The following is a 17,679-nucleotide window of genomic DNA, read 5'->3' on the forward strand; positions in this document are numbered from 1 at the left end:
AGTAACCGAATATTCGTTGCAACTCTGACCGTGATAAAACCTGCACATCGAAAAGGTCCACAAAATCAGCATTGGACCAGCGAGGCGGGCTATAGATTAAACATTCTCCAACAGACGTCGTATACTTAGTGTGTGTACGGAAAAGGTACTTACGAATCTCAAATATGGCAGTTGATCGTAATAAGGGTTGTTATAATAGTTGTATGTGTTTGAGGTGGTGTACGTGGGGTAGTTCTGGTTGTTTAAGTAGCCTTGCTGCTGCTGGATTGCATACTGCGTCGCGTCGGGCTTCACCATCCAGAACGGGTACTTTTCGTCCTGCGAACAAATGACATTCAGTACTGTATTTATTTATTTATTGAAAACACTTGACAGCTTACAGTATTTACATAATCAAAACGCTTACAAGTCAATCTGATTAAATAAAATGAAGAAAAATGGGTTACCTATCAGTAGTCCGAAATTACACTTTCCAGAAATAGCGTTTGCTCGAATTTTCATAACCTCGAAAGTAAATTTAAGAGGAAAGCGTTTTTTTTCTTTTAAACCTAACTTAACTACTAACCTAACCGAACCTAATCGTGTCTTTGCGATAAACATCCAACATATCCTGAAAGAACAACGGTTTCGTTACAATTCGGTTTTCGGTGTAATGTAAATTCGAACAAAATTATTTCGGAAAAAAAAATCGAGTTTGTGATAGGTTAACAGAAAAATTATATTACAAAATGAAATTGAAAAAGACTGCGCAATGTATGGTACCCACTCCACATGACACCAATGCTCGAAAAGTAGTTTACGAACAGAAGTATATCCGAAGTATATTTGTCAAAGAATATATCTATATTCTGATACTGGGTGAAGAAGTCGTTGAGGAGTGTAATTGCGCGCGATACTTCGCGCCTACTGGTACGTTGTCAGCGCACCGCGTGCGTGACATGCGCGTATGTGCATTCCTAAGCACTCTTAACCAAATCACCCTCTCTTCTGTGGAATAAACGATCCAGTGGAAATGGTACCAAAGTACCAAAGCCGTTGTCGCCTAGAGCATACATAAACTAAGAATTTTTTTTAAATTTTTTTTTATGATACTAATTGACGGGACGAACAAGTCGTGCGTCTGATGGTAAGCGACACGCCTGTCCATAACAGTTGCAGTGCCACTCAGAGCTTTGAATCGCAAAGTAAGATCTTTCTTCTGTGGACAAATTACACTAAAGCGACGGTCAATGCCCTGCGTGTCCAATACAATAATGGTTTTACGATGCTATTGGGGCTGCCACGATTTTGCAGCGCATCAGGTATGTTCGCGGACGCGCGTATTGATAGCTTCAGCGCAATTATTCGGAAGAGAACTGCCTCCCTGATGCGTCGCGTGCGTGGCAGTTCCAATAGCCTAGTTCGTTTGATCTGGGAGAACCCTGTCAGTGAATTGTGGAAGCACTGGAACTCAGTCCACATGGGTTCCAGGGGTTTAATTTATAAGTTACTGTAATATTTCGCAAATTTAGTACTAACATAGGTTGTAAGAATTTTTTTGTAACTAACACTAATATGGACTATGTCTGAAATAAACTTTTTGAATTTGAATTTTTTTGAATTTACTGCGCCCGTCGTCTTGATACAAGTTAACAAGTCCCATGTGCCTGTAATTTCACCTGAACCCTTAGCCTTCCAAACCGGAACGCAGTTATGCTTACATTACTACTTGGCGGTAGAAACAGGTAAGATGGCTCGAATGCTACTAAATTCTTACCGGTATTTTATTATTTATTATTGGGTCGAAGTCGTCAACGTGCAAAGTTACGCCACATATTTTTGTATAAGTTAGCAGTGTGTAACTTACAAAGTTAAACATCCTCGTGTAAACCTTCTGCGGGTCGTACCACCAATCGGGCTGGTCGACCTGGTTCGGCTGACCAGGAATGTAGCGTTGGCCGGTATTGATGGGGCGCCCGAACTCGTCCAGCGGGCCGTACTCCTGGTAGCTCGTCTCGTTGTAGATGTATGGGTTGTAGTTTGGACGCACTAGAACAAAAACATTCTTTCAAATAATAACAGATATATTTTTTCATCATAGTTGACCGTAATGTCCTAAATTACGCCCACGGGTTGTTTCATTACATTACCGCGCCCTATGGCAATAATGGATTTATTTTTTAATTTAATTGCACTGTGCTTCTCACACACTCTCTACTTCAACTTCTGTCAAGATTAAGTAAAGAATTTTTATCCTCAAAAAATCTGAATGTATTTTGCATAAACTTGAAGTACAGAAAAAAAACTTAACATTTCCGATGTGGTTATAATTTCACTAAATTAATTTTATATATTCTAATTCTGAAGTATGTTTATGTAGTTTATTTATTGGCTTCGCTACAAAACTACAGAATCAGAAGGAGAGCAAGATACAGAAGATCTAAATAAATCTGAAAGAAACATAAGCTATGTAAACTAACCTCTGGTGTATTGCGAGTTGCCGTATCCCAAGGGCGGTCCGAATTGCCCCCGGTTGTTGAACTGGCCCTGCGCATAGTACCGCGGCCGATACTGCGGGATGGGTCGAACTGTTGCCTTGAGCGTAAGGTTACCGTGCACGGGCGCTCCGGACGTGTAGTTCGCCATTATGCGGCCATGGATAAACGGCTCCGTGTTGAAGAAGAAAGCTGGCATAGTCACGTTCACCTACGCATACCAACACTTTGCTGTCGAGACGTATGACCTAATCATAGTGTTGTAAAAAACTCGAGTCCAGAAGTCTACATTTATGAACTCGACTCAATTTTGCATGGCTCGGTGGCCTAAAACACTCGCGAGTCCGAGCTGAGTCTAGCGAGTCATCGGAGCACGTACTCGAGTCTAAAAAGACTCGAATCGTCAACCTAACTCAAGTTTCAACAAAACGCGAGTTCGAAAACTCGACTCGAAGCGACTTCTATACTACGAAGTCTCGAGTACGACAAGCAGGTCTCAATTTTACTGAACAACTACTATTGCCCACGAATTAAATAAAAGACAAAACCCAATATAGTGATTTAGAAAAGAAAGAAGATATTAATACTACCACAGTAATTATACTATAGTTAAACACACCACAACACCCCTCAGTAGCTTGTACCTGTTACACTTACCTGACTCGCGCTTGACTCGTTACATAAATAGACTCGAACTCAAGCGCGAGTCGTTAGTAAATAGACTCGAGCACTAATGACGAATTCGAGTCTATTTGGTAACTCTATAGGCACGTAATACATCGACCAGTGATTCTCCGTCTTTATGAGGTGAGTGTTGTCAATTGCAGTCGAGTCCTAAAATGTCGACTGCTAGACTCAGTTTTTTACAACACTACCTAATCATACTTGACACTGATCTCATTAATACGTTAGAATAAGCGATTATACAACAGCCTTATAGCTAAGCAGCAATTCCTTTGAGATACCTTTAGGGTAGAAAATTTGAAGATGCAAATTTTATGTATCTTCTAAAATGTTGAACACCATCTCCTTCAAAGTTCAATAATTGTTCGGAAGCAAATTGGCTCACTATTGGACGACCAGGAATATGACTAATGGATCTGTACTGTCAACAGCTAGAAATGTCAAATTTAAACGATGATGCGATGGCATCGGTAAAAAAGTTTCCGACCAATAGTTATCAATTATCATGATTCTTCTAAATAATCAATATACTGGAACCCTGTAGTATCTTACCTCGAACCTGGTCTGGTAGTACTCTTCGACGAGGAATTGCGCCTCTTCGACCTGGCCCAAAGCCTCGACGCGGATATGCCACTCGCCAAACAGCGGCTGGTCTGACATCTGATACTGCAGACTCACTGTGCCGTAGTTGCTCTGCACACAATTCATATATGTTATTTTATGTTAAGCTATGATTGACTGCATGAAGTCGAAAACGACATTCGAGATCGACTTCACATATTAACTGCAAACATGCAGTCAATCTGTTAGCAGCCTAGAGCGGTTTTTAGCAGCGAGTCTGCAGGGATTCAGTAGCTTTCGTCTTCGTCTCTCTTTACACACGCGCGACTTAAGCAGTGATACAATCGCGATGCAAACACGATTCAAATGCTGTGCGCGTTTTTAACGATATAACATAAGCGATGCAGTGTCGCGTTTGTATCGCTCACGGAAAAAAACTAGTATTTATGTGGTCTGTGGTATCGCTGCTTAAAGCCGACGTGTGCAACCGGCACTTATTTAAACCCATCATGAAACAATATTTTTTTCTAATTGCCTAGAAATGATCAACCTGTTTTATTTTATTTGTCTCTGTTACTAGGTGATCCCAAAGGTTGGATGCTTTTAAATATAAGACCACATACCATTAATTATAAATATAAAAATTTTACGACAATTTGAAGAATTATTTCCATCGGAACATGACCTTGAAATTCTAAATAGAACTTTTTTCATCATAATTGTAAGTTACATCGATTCCTCCTAAAGAGAACAATGGAATGTGCTTTGCAATATCGAAGGGAGTTTTACGGTGCACGCATAAACCTACGGATTAAGCCTAGGTTTTTGTTGTACCGCCAGGTTTAGATTGGAATAAGTATTCTTTTTGTAAAATCTTTTTTAATAAATAAATAATAAATAAAGTCACGTTCTTTACAATAATATAGGCGTAAGTCACAATTCTGACGAAGGAAGGAGGTCATACTAGGAGGAAGTCAATTTAGGACATTCAAAGAAAATGTGATCAAGGGTTCCCTCGTCCAGACCACAGGGGAACAAAAGTTGTCTCTGACACGGATTTTATTGAGGAACGCAGGGGAACAAGTGTGGCCTAGTCTCAGTCTACAGATCGTTGAAATGGTTGCCTTACTAGCTTCGCGATACTTAGAAAAACCATGGTTTCACTGGGTATAATGCTTTAGTCCGTTGTTTGTCCATGATTGTTTTTTTTTTTACCCTAGGTATGATCTCCACAACAGCATTCCGTCGAAAAGATTCATCTAAAAATAAATACCTTGCTGCTACCGAAACGTTGACGTTATTGAACAATATTAACTGACAACATTAATCGAAACTGACACTGGCCCAAGCCTAGTGGCCGCCATTAAGGAAATAGAATAGAATTTTGACGAAAATTAATTAATTATATCACAATAGTGAGCATAAAATTCTAATCCAAAAAGTAATGTAAACAACTTTCCCATTAAAATTTAAATTAAACTTGCGTTCATGAATGCTAATGAGGCTGGTGGAACGTCCGTACAGCAATGGTCGTCATTTATAACTTAAACGAAAATGAATTAATTACATTATAATATAGCTCATGAGAGACAACAGGAGTCGGTTCGAGTATAACAAGTCGACGGATCGAATCTGTAACTTCTAAGTTACGAATATTTCTCAGTGTTTTTGATCAATATTAACTGACAATATTAATTATGACAACATAATGCCGACCACTTGGCTTGGGCCAGTAAACAGAAAATGTTAATTCCAAATTAATAAAAGTTAACAGAAAATTCAAGAAGAAATTGTTTTCTTCTTGAATTTTCTGTTAACTTTGAAGTGGAGAGTCAAGTTAAGGAAGACACAATTATTGTAACTTTCGTTCATAATTATCCCAAGGTTTAAGAAATCATGACAAGTATACAAGGCTTAAAATAAAATGTACGTCGTCTTACGTTCAAAAATAAATACTTATGTGTCTTTTTACGTTTTTTAAAAGTTTCATAATTTATTTCAGTTTTATGAGTGAAACTTATAGCGCATATTTAGGTGGACATAAATTTTCAACCGGTCGCGACTAAAAAATTTGCTATTCCAAAATGGGCATTGGTCTGTCAATGTCCGGATTACTTCGACCAGCCCTTGGCCACCACACCGTCAAGGCCTTGCTTCAGCAGTCATCACCACGTCTAACCAAGTGTCTTGCCCGACTCGATCTAAGATCTACGATACTACGATACTACGGTCCCCAACGTCTTAAACTTTCGTCCGAAAACGTACGTGAACGCTATTCGACTATAACCGGATTTATTTCGGCTTGTCAGCCGCCATGATTTTTGCGAATGTGTGCGTGTGTTTTGAAGTGAGTGCGTAGATTTCATGAATGAAATAGAAGCCGCAGACCCGCCGGCTTCAATTAAGCTGCACGCTGATTGTGCAGCTTAATTGAAGCCGGCTGTGTTGATGTGATTCCATCGGGACAGGATAAAATCCATCGGGACAGGTTATTACGCCTTTATTATTGAATATTTTTAATACAAGTTTTTTACCACCACTGAAAAAAGTGGTGGGGTACCAGCACTTAAAAAACACGCTGCCTAGTACCAAAGTTTTGGTAACACATGGAAAATTTTAGGCAAGCCGGTGGGAATCGAGTTATACGGAGACGCCTCGCCACTGATATATATATATAATAATATATATATATATTAAAAGAGATTGATTCAATACTTTCACTGTTTTGCGGAATCAAACAAAGCCCTTCGAAGTTGTATAGACCCTTAAAACCTTGTTAAAGATTTTTAACGTTGTGAACATTGACTTACAAATAAATGGACGACGGGTCTAATACAAAAACCACGAAAAAAATGTCCCAAGTCAACCTATTTAAACGTAGTGACATGTAAAGGAATAGGAAAAAGCTTAAACGTTGAATTTAAATTGTAATGTCATCGCAGTACTGTCTAATTTTGCTTGCTTCGCTGTCAGTCGAACAAACGAAGACTAAAGCGTGAATGACGCTCTGTATACGATTTTAACGCCATAAGTTCGGACACTTTTTAGCGCGGACCCGACGTCCATATAATTGTAAGTCAATGGTTGTGAAAGATTTTTTCTCGCATACAATTCCCATAATAACGTCCGAAACGAAACGAGCAAGCCATTTCCGTGTTTTAATTTTGTTCTCAAACAAAAGTTGAAATTAGAAAAGCAATTATAGAACCCGAGTCGTTAACAGAAATACTCATTTCAAAAGAATACCATGTTACATAACAAAGTTGTTTTGTGAGCTGTTGGGATGGAGTGTAAGATTGTCCTTCGGAGTTTGGTTACATAGGCGTAAAGCTCAAGGCACACAATAAGTCGTTATGTAAGATGATCTGAAGGTTTACAAGACCGTCTACACAAGTTTTTACAAAACAAATAAGTCTTTAAATCAATGTACAATATACTTGTTTATATACTACGTTTTCCTTCTGTATTTTTACTTTCAATTTCAAGGAAGTAAGTAAATGATAATATTACCAAAGTTTTCAACATTTCACGTAACGCATTATTAATATGACAATTTTTAATATATTAGCAATATAATGAAGAATGTAGATGAAAACAGTATGCGTAATATTACATGAGTAAAGTAGACCACTTAAAACTATAAAAATCTTGACAACTACGGAATTAGAGAATTATATAGTATTTATCCTATATTTGCATTGTAAATTATAACTACACACATCAAAAGTGTCTAGGGATCAAGTACGTTTAAGAGTATTGCTGCAATTAGGGTTAATTATATTAACTTTTTTGTATCGCTATTGATACTTTTTAGTGAGTTTTAACATTTACATAAGGAATATTGTTTAAAATTCGATAATAAGAAGAAAATCGATTGTCAATGTGGTTTTGTATAAAAATGAGTTATAGCGTTTTGAAAAAATCATTACAATATCTGCATCGGAACCGAAACAATTTACATTATTATGGAGAGACGACATCATTTAACCCGAGAAGTGATGATGCGAGCCGTCGGAATGTTGGAAGCTGGTTCCAGGCAACGTGCTGTGGCTTTCACTCTTAACACTACACAGAGCGTCATAAGTCGCCTCTGGACGCGCTATCGCATGACGGGCAGCGTGGCCGAGCGACATGGAGGACGATCTCGCATCACGACTCGCAGACAGGACCGGTATATCCAAAATACTGCTCGACGGAATCGTACCATGACCGCCATGATGTTGGTTACGAGGCTCCACAGCTCCTCAGGCTTGCTAATAAGCGATCAAACAATCCGAAATCGTTTACGTGAAGTGGGTCTGCGATCCCGAAGGCCGCTCAGAGTTCCACCTATTGCACCCTGCAATCGCAGGACCCGTTTACGTTGGGCTCGCAAACACAGAAACTGGGAGGAAGAAGACTGGCGCTATGTGTGCTTTTCGGATTAATCCCGCTTCGGTATGAGACCGGATACAAGACGTACTCGAGTTTGGAGAACATCTGGACGTCATGAACGTTTGAGATATTGTCAGGAAGTTCATCCATATGGTGGGGGAACAATAATGATATGGGCCGGTAAGAAAGAAGAGCTGTGCCGAGTATGCATACCGTACATACTCTACAAACAATATTTTGACTTGTTACAAAACACATAGGCGGCCATTCCTCAAAGTGATTTTGATGAACTCATCTTAAGCATGCCAAATCGCTGTAATTGTGTGATTCGTGTTAATGGTGGAAATACAGATTATTAATTTTCTTATCTTTACAATAAAAATGAGCAAAATCATCATTTTCGCCATTTTTTTGTCATTTAATTGACGCCGTTAATTTGAGTTTTTTCCCACAATTTGCAAAAACATCAATTTTAGTTTATTTTAATTAAATATAGGGGTAAGCGGTTAAATAAAACATAAGCATTAAAGTAAGAAGTCGTCCTGGAAGACTGGATTTGGTAAATATTGCTTAAATAATTTTTATTTCAAAAATATTCACTTGATCCCTAGACACTTTTGATGTGTGTATATTTATACTGTGTTGTAACTATTTTGTAGAACAAAGACGAAAATGAGATCGGCGAATCTGCTAGCTATCACTGTGTCGCTGTTAAGTTTTTGCCATTAATTTAAATTTGTTTGTTTTAATAAAAAATTTTGTGTGTAAATTATTAAAACGTTTGTTCCTCAACTTGACATTGGTGAAATCATCATAACATTTAAAAGAAGAAGTGTGTAAATAAATTAAGTTTAAAAAATATTATATTATTACTTAGATACTATTATTATCATTACATAGATATATAATGTTTCTCCTATATTTATATTAACTGTTTATTTATATCGCTTGATCCTTTTTTCACTCTTTCTCCATCTTTCTAAACCCATTTCCAAATTTCATTATTACGGTATTATAAGTTTCCTCATTATAAAAAACGAGTCAAAAAATTTCATCTTTGAGTTACAAACGCGTGCGTTCCTCAACTTGGCATTGGCGGGTTTACCGATATGGTATCGATGGGGTTCTAACATTATAAAGTAAAAGTAATATTTTTACAAAACTACCGCACATAGTCATTTTACGACATTCGCGAAATCATCGTTTATTTCGATGGAACCATAGCATTTAAAAGACGAAGAAGAAGAAGGAAGCAAGAAAAGGAATACCTTGATAATTTAGAAACCTGATTGAAGAAAGGTCTAAAAATGAGCATAATACTACGATTCTTGGGGTATTGCAATTAATACGTCACATACCCGATATCTATCATGCTTTATCATTTTATTGCTGAGTAATAATAGTGCTAGAAATAAAATTTAGTGTTTTATGAAAGAATGCACGATTTCAGAATGTACTTACCTGTCTGGAGAGCCATCTCTTCATAATACGCCGGTTGGGGTCCAACACGAAAACGTCGATGGCGCGACCGAACGCTTTCAACTCCGTGTTGATAGGAATCACACGAAAACGCACTGTAACAATAGATGATTTATGAGTTATATTTGTTTATCATGAGTTGCTTTAGCTGTATCAAGCACAAGTCCGGTCGTGTATGGATTACTGCTGCCACCTTTGGGATGGCTCTGCTACATACCATTAGACCTTGGATTCAATTGACAAGAGGCGACTCGGAATTAGTAGAGACGAAGCTGCAGAGCCTTGAACACCGCCGTAAAGTTGCCCGCTTATCGGTATTTTACAGGATATATCACGGAGAGTGCGATGTAATTACACGCAATTTAATTCCGCCTTCCCATCATCGGGGGACTAGACCAGAGAATAAAGAAAAAGAGAACGGACACTCTCCGCCCCTCCCTAGTTTTAGATACCGCACCACGCCCTGCACATTGCCGGTCACATTGACTGAACGACAACAAGGCTGCCGGCGAGCCGTTTTCGCGCGAAGACGCCCTTGATACTTGAATATAGTTTTCATTTCTTCATTACGAAACTTCTACGTTAATATAAAATAACGTTAATATAATGGTCGTGAATTATGCTGTGTAAGGCTGATTATCATCATTTTCCGAAAGATGAAACGAAGTAATTAAAAAAACCTATGTCTGAGACTCATTCGGCTATTGTTTTCTTCATTTATTTACTCCTAGATATGTATGTATAAAAAATACAGATTTATTATATCAATATAATGAGACGCCATGACTTCGCGAATTTTCTATTCGTATTGCCGATAAATATTACGTAGGTAATGAATATATCTAATTATTAACTAAACTTGGACAAGCAATTTCAAATACCTCGGTTACCTTACTTAAAAGTACATGTCCGAAATATAACATTTTAAGTGCTAATAATATATTTTTGAAATAAATGTTCAATATTACTCTAGTTAGTGAATTGTATAATTATTAGGATTCTATTAATAGAATCACAGATAACAGATTCGCGTTAGAATTTTTGCTATGTTGCCGCTCTGACCACGTAACGTAATAGTGAAAGTGATGGGCAACCCTGCCACTTCACGCACACATTTGCGCGTGTGCAGATAGCGCCTTGCTTTATGTAGTAGTAGTAAGTAAATAATTTTCGACTGTTGTATGGAGTGTCCGAGGTGTGACTAGACGTAGGCTTGGATTCCGGGACGGGTATGTTGAGGATATTCCAAAGATTCGCACAAAGCGTTACGCTTCCACATTTATAAGGCGAACGGCTATGGAGTGGAATTCCCTGCCTGCAGACTTGTTCCCTGAACGTTATAACTTGGACCTTTTCAATTATTTAGGTGTGCATGCTCCATCTTCGACCTCATCGTCACTTTCCATCAGGTGAGATGAAGGTCAATTGCGCACTTACGTTTGAATAAAAAAAAATTATGTGCCTGTAATTTCACCAGCACTCGTACCCTTCAAAACAGCAATGCAGTAATGCTTACACTATTTCTTGGCGGCAGAAATAGGTAAGGCGGCAGTACTTCCCTGCACGAACTCTTTCATAAGGAGCTCTACTGCTACTTACTACGAGGCATGTTACTACTCGTCACCAACAAATCCCTTGCCTTCCGTCCCCACAGAGGGCGCCGGGCCTAAGGGATATCATTCTTACCAGTTTGACTCTGCATATAAACAGGTTTGTCCATTTGAATGAAGATGGTCATAAAGCGTCGCGAGAATGACAGCTGTGTCTCGTTGACGAAAGCGCGGCCGCCGAACGGGTCGTCCAGGTACAGTCCTTCCACTCGCAGCTTGTAGTCGCCAGGGACTGAAGTCGCGGGTACCTGTAGTCCAAAAGTGGTCATGTAAAAACAATAATAATATTGTTTATTTTCTTACCATAATATAGGAAGTACATGACATCATGAACAATACATACCAACGATACAACTTTAGGAAACTGAAGATACTAACCCTACCGTCGATGTATATTTACGAGACTCGTGTTTATGTCAAACAAAATCTAAGAAACTTTAATATAGTCAAAACTAGAAACACAAGGAATAAAATAGAAATACGGCCCAAACAACGCCCTAACTTGGAATTTTACAGTAGAACGATGCTCTTATTAGAGCCCAAATTACTTAATAAATTATCGGATGCTGTTAAAGAATTAAATTGTAGACAATATAAAATGAAATTGTATTATTTGTTTGTTACTCAATACTACTACAATATTGCGTTTTAACGCATTATGCCAGAAACGCAAAATACCAAACAGGCAGAATGTCTGATTCACAGAATGCCAGATTCGCAAAATGCCAGATTCGTAAAATGCCAGATTGGCAGAATGTCAGATTAGCAAAATGCCAGGTATCATGGCCAGGTCTTCCTCCTCCTAACGCACGAACTCATGTCCAGTAGTCGACGTCATTCGGCTAAATAATGATAATGAAGCGAGGTTCGAAGTTCGAAGTTTTTATAATGTGTTAAAAACAAAATGTAGTTTCCTCTAACTAGCAAATAACTGATCTTTATATCATAAAGAAACTTGTTAACTTTACAGCTGCAATTAGGTATTACTAACTTAAACCTGCCTACTTAGAGATTTTGTTTTAGAAACTTTCAGGAATTGTTGTTAATATTTTAGAAAATATGGGAAAATATTTGAAAAAAATATTTGTTCGGGAAAACAAGATTTTTAACTATGTCCTGTATGTAGGACAATGAGACTATGTTTGTAAGTGCACTAATTAGCAATTAAGTGAAATTAATACTTGAATAAAATATAATTTATTGAAAATAAAAAAAACATAAATGTACTCATTAAACATGAACTCAAAAAACGAACAAAAAAATAAATATTTCTTCTGAAAAAAAAACGAGATATTTTCTTCTATCATTTAGACATTATTACTATGAAACTTATAGAATGTATTAAATTGTAAAATAGGATGTGAGAGATTAACAGAAACATATTTATTCTAAATTTCAGCCACGTGAAATTCGGTGAAAGTTTCCATTTGGCCGAAAAATCTCACATTTTTTTACAGAAAACATTTTTTTTTAAATTACAACCACTTTTTTTGCAGTGTGACTGTTTTAAAATGTTTATTACCTTTAACTCCCTTATACTCACCAGAAAACAATCTTGGAGCCATTCAATATTTCTAATATTTCATTATCTAATCTGTCATATCTATCATACATAACATAAAAAAATACCAAAAAAACTCCCAACTTTAAAAAAAATTTTTTGTTCTAAATTCAGAGGGAAGCACAGGAGGAAGGCTTGTTCCTGGCTGTGACATCAGGCATTTTGCGTATCTGGCATTCTGCGAATCTGGCATTCTGCGAATCTGACATTCTGCCTGTTTGGCATTTTGCGTTTCTGACATAATGCGTCAAAACGCACTGATGCTTTTTTACTTGATAACATAAAATTAAATCATCCTTTGTTTCGATGGAGCCATAGCATTCAAAAGAAGAAGAAAAACATAAAATTTAATTATTGTAACTTATATTTTTTTATTTCCTATTTTCTGGTTAAATTCCAATTGTTCTTGTTTGTTTATGCTATTATATTAATTTAACATTAATATATGCTACATCAAAAATGAAAAAAGAATGGTGTACAATATTCGAATGCCAAGTTTATGGTGAAATCATGGTGAATTGTACGATGTAATATAGTATACTTTATGACCTGCAACATTAACTACATTTTTCAGCAAATAAATGTCTTGTGTTCTTGATAATTATACTATAGTAGGCTGGTGCTGATAGTGGATTATGTTTGTGTATACGTGCATAAATATTATGTATGCGGGTGATTGAATGTGTTGTGAAGGGGTGTGAGTTAGCGTGAACGAAGGAATAATACGAAGATTGGCAGAGCGTTGGTGTGCTGGCAAGTGGGGGTTTTAAGAAAAGATTTATATTTTATAAAGTACCTAAATAAATAAATAACTAAGCAATAGTGAAATTACCCTCATGTTCAAAATCTCAGGAACGCCCTCTTTGACTCTCTCGATCACGTCGGCGATCTCAACGCCATTGCACGAGATGGACGCGCGGATAGTCATTTGCAGCCGCGCGCGCAGGATGTTGGCTGATATTTTGTAGATCTGGCCAGGGCGTACCATGCGCGAAGCTACTATGAAATATGTGCTGAAAAATTTATAAACAATTACTATAGAGTTCTTTACGAAAATAACTGTTGTTTAAAGGTATAACTGTTTCACGACCTCTAAGGCCCAAAAACTCACATTGCGGGTGCTGGTTACGGAGGTCCGGAATTCGATTCCCAGTAGGACCAATTTAGGAAATGAACTTTTTTAAAATTGTTTCTGATTTGGGTGCTCTAAGTAGTGCCCTGGCATAATCATCATCAACCCATTTATACGTCCCACTGCTGGGCACGGGTCTCCTCTCTGACGAGGGTTTAGGCGATAGTCCGCCACGCTCGCTCAATGGGGGTTGGTGACATCACACGTTTTCCGAAGGTTGTGAACCTTTTCCGACGTGCAGATTTCATAATGATGTTTTCCTTCTCCATAAATATCGTCAAATTCCAATTTAAATTTAGCACATGAATTCCGAAAAACTCGATGTACAAGCGCGGATTCGAATCCACCGCCTCTGCTTGCGGCCACGGCTATTATATGCCCTGCCAGACAGCCAAATTCCTAGTTTGAGACCATCAGTGTGGCACATTTTTTATTACCAGTTATGGTCAGAATCAAGCTTCCAACTTATTTTGTGTAGTGACAAAATTCATCATCGTTCGGCGGCCGCCACCGCCACAGACGAATTTGACCGGTATATAATAAAATCGGGCGTGGCGAAAATTTACTTTAATGGAATCAAATTGTTTAAAGTGAAACCAAATCATTTATTTCTCTATGGTATACAGGTTATAAAGGCGTTACAAGAATGAATTTTGAATCTCTGTGATACGCCTTGCGGCGCACAAAGTTTTCATCGTATTATGTAAGAAGTATCAGTATCTTTGTTAATAGGAAATGAAACTATTTTTTCGTATCTAAATCGCGTGTGTTTGTTTTTTCAAACATACCAACGTTTCAGGCCGATGGTGACATGTGACCTGTTAAGGGCCGTCACCATGGGACCTGTAAAGGGCCCGAAACGTTGGTTGGTTTGAAAAAACGGATATTCTTTACTTTTCATATGGTTGAATTACATTCCAGAATAGGTACATCCTATTAAGAGTTGATATTTTTTCTTCAACTTATTTTTAGGAACAGTACTTACAAGTACAAGTTAAAGTATAAAAAACCATTGAAAATGAGTACACAGTTTGATTTAAATGTTTTAGAGTTTATTAAACGCTGATCATGCCATTGGTCAAAGGCATCAGTTAAGCTAGTATGTTTAATTATTTGGTTTACAATCATATTATCAATGTATCATATAAAATCTCTGTCAAGATCACAATTTCAATCTTTTTTAAGTGAAATTAAATTGACTTGGTGAAATTTGGCAATTAATTGGTTACAATACTTTAAAAAAATTTGATTGTGGATGTAACTGTTTTTAAGACGTTTTGGACTAACAAATAAATTTGTGTGAAAATAATACTTGAAATAATAAATGTTTCATCATATTTGTATTGTGCTTGACTACAATTAATATATTTTGTTTAAAACCCAAAAAGTTAATACTTATTTGTTCACTTCACTTCACTTTTTATTTTTATGACTCAATCAATATGAGAACTGATGATTTTGCCAATGTCACAGTTGAAAGAAAAAAAACGAAACAAAAAAAAAATTTTCGCTAAGCTCTAATAGGACATTAACCGGTGTTGGTAAGTTGGTCTACGGGAGTACTCAGTTGAGAATGTAAAACAAAACAGCAAAACAATATTTATAAATATATGTTATTTAAGTGGATAAATTTACATAGAGTAACAATATGGGGGGAGAACACTAAAGTTAAGAGGTTGTTTATGTTAATGGGGCGGGGGAATTTTGGAGAAAGTAAGTTATAAAGTAGAACAGCAATATTAGGACAATTGAAAAAAATGTGTTCCAAGGTACCGTTATCATTGACTGCATTCAAAGTTACAAACTATTGTCTTCCTTAGCTGTCAAATTGGGCCCCTTGCATTGTGACCACTATAATAATATTCATAAAGCTCTTTGAATGAGTCAATGGCCAAGTCTAGGCAAGGTGAGTGAGTGGCTTGCAAAAGAATTATTAATTATTAAGTCATCACTGCCGGTGGTGCCAAATGGGTGGACTAATCTCTTGACTGAATGTCATCTAACATGTACATTAAGCACCCTGAACGAAAATTAAATAGAATCAATCTGTTCCACCATTCTCTGAGTGAATTCACTTAAGAAAGCATTTTACATTTTTTGTCTGTTCCATTGGGTTAATGACCTATAATAATAGAGATGAAGTTTTCAAAATAAAAATACTCACGCTTCATTTATTATAAGAGTGTTATGCTCCACTGGGGCATTATTGTAGGTATTTCCAAAAATCCTTCCACTATCCCAACTTGATTTTGGAGTGACATCACTGTTATACTGATTCTGATTGTAATTCAAATCATTTCGATTTTCAAACTGACCCTGGTTGGGAACATATGGGTTTCTATTTGAATCATATGGGTTTTTATTTGGCTCATATGAGTTCCTATTCAGATCATATTGGTTTTGATCTGGTAGATTGAGTTGATTGCGGTTTTGGTATCTTCTATTGGAGTCGTAAGGATTATCGTATTTGGGATTGCTAGAACTTGGGTTGTAGTAATCATTTGTTGGACTAGGCTGGTCAGGGTTGTAGGTAGGTGTGTCATACTCCTGGGATGTACATAAATGCAGTATTGCCAGACTTATAGGCAATATGAGATTCATAGTTTCAGTCTAGTGTTAGCTTCCTGTAACAAAAGTGCTCAGTTAAATAGAGGTACACTCGATACGTTGTATGAGATAACCGTTTGTAATTTATGTTAGTATTTTTTCTTTTTTAAGAAAGCTGTTGGTTAGTAACGAATGTTTAATGTAACGTGCCAATTTACGTGCTGAATAAAAAAAACAAAGGTTTTACATTCATTTCGAATGACCTAAGGCGATCGTAGTAAACAATAAAAATAACTCGAAATTGAATACACAACCACCAAATTACTGAATAAATTTAAAGTCAAGAGCAAGAAAGTAAAATCAAATTGATAATGAATAACCACAATCCTTTACTAGCCCTGTTATTAATTTAATAAAACAACAAATTACTTAACCTGAAGTTAACGCCCATGGAAGCTACTGGCTTTGTATTTTACTACAAGTATTACGCTGTCATTTGCACTAACACTGCACTTAAATACTAAAGCTATATTAAATAATCACAATAAACTAATTTAATCGTGGATATTCATTGAAAAAAAGATAATTCAATGAAATAAACAATACGTTAACACAGTCTCATTACTCACTTCATACAAATGCTCGGCGCAGCCGCACCACGCCCGGCTAGCATAAAACCGTAAACTGAATATTAATTATCTGTGGTCGTAGGATTATGCGCGTTCCACACGAAAATATGTTAATGTCAAAAAGAGAAGTACTATGAACAGTGCGTTAGAGCGAAAGAAATGGCAAAAAAAAAAGTTTAATTTGACTTCCGGTTAAAAAAACAAGATGACGCCTTTGGCGGTTATGTTTGAATTTACCGAATTAGTGCGTTTTGATACTTGCTCGCGAAATACGAACTAATATCAGTGTAGTGTAATTGTTTTCTTTTTTTAATCAATAAAGAGGCTCAAGTTCATACGTTTGTTTTCTCTACATAAACAACAAAAGGGCACAGTACAAGTCCACGCGTCTAGACAATTATTTTTAAAGATGCAAGTTACGGACACAAAATATGCGTGACCTCAAGGTTCACCCTGTTGTTCTTTTTGCAAGAATGTTGAACGAGAGATTTGGTGGTATTAAGAGAAATAAATTTGGGAGACTGAATGTCTGCACGTTTTCTTTGTTCATGGGGCAATATGAAAACGTAAAAGAATAAGGCAAGATTATTTATTTATCTCCCACTGCAAGCTGATAAGTTTACATTTA

The 17,679-nt window shown here is 36.9% G+C and overlaps 1 protein-coding gene across 1 annotated transcript in view; it reads right to left on the reverse strand.

The window, feature by feature from the left end:
• Positions 1 to 17,037, reverse strand: part of LOC113230803 — a 51,851-nt gene extending 34,814 nt beyond the window's left edge. The window contains exons 1-9 of the mRNA XM_026464892.1: positions 16,857 to 17,037; positions 16,040 to 16,499; positions 13,576 to 13,756; positions 11,259 to 11,430; positions 9,555 to 9,667; positions 3,711 to 3,851; positions 2,460 to 2,685; positions 1,847 to 2,028; positions 154 to 318 (exon numbers count right to left, since the gene is read on the reverse strand). Coding sequence (XP_026320677.1) covers positions 154 to 318; positions 1,847 to 2,028; positions 2,460 to 2,685; positions 3,711 to 3,851; positions 9,555 to 9,667; positions 11,259 to 11,430; positions 13,576 to 13,756; positions 16,040 to 16,476 — 1,617 coding nt within the window. The 5' untranslated portion in view covers positions 16,477 to 16,499; positions 16,857 to 17,037. The remainder of the gene's footprint in view (positions 1 to 153; positions 319 to 1,846; positions 2,029 to 2,459; positions 2,686 to 3,710; positions 3,852 to 9,554; positions 9,668 to 11,258; positions 11,431 to 13,575; positions 13,757 to 16,039; positions 16,500 to 16,856) is intronic.
• Positions 17,038 to 17,679: the final 642 nt, after the last annotated feature.

The sequence above is a fragment of the Hyposmocoma kahamanoa genome, unplaced genomic scaffold (genome assembly GCF_003589595.1).
Source record: "Hyposmocoma kahamanoa isolate Upper Pololo Valley unplaced genomic scaffold, ASM358959v1 64, whole genome shotgun sequence".
Lineage (NCBI taxonomy): Eukaryota > Metazoa > Arthropoda > Insecta > Lepidoptera > Cosmopterigidae > Hyposmocoma > Hyposmocoma kahamanoa.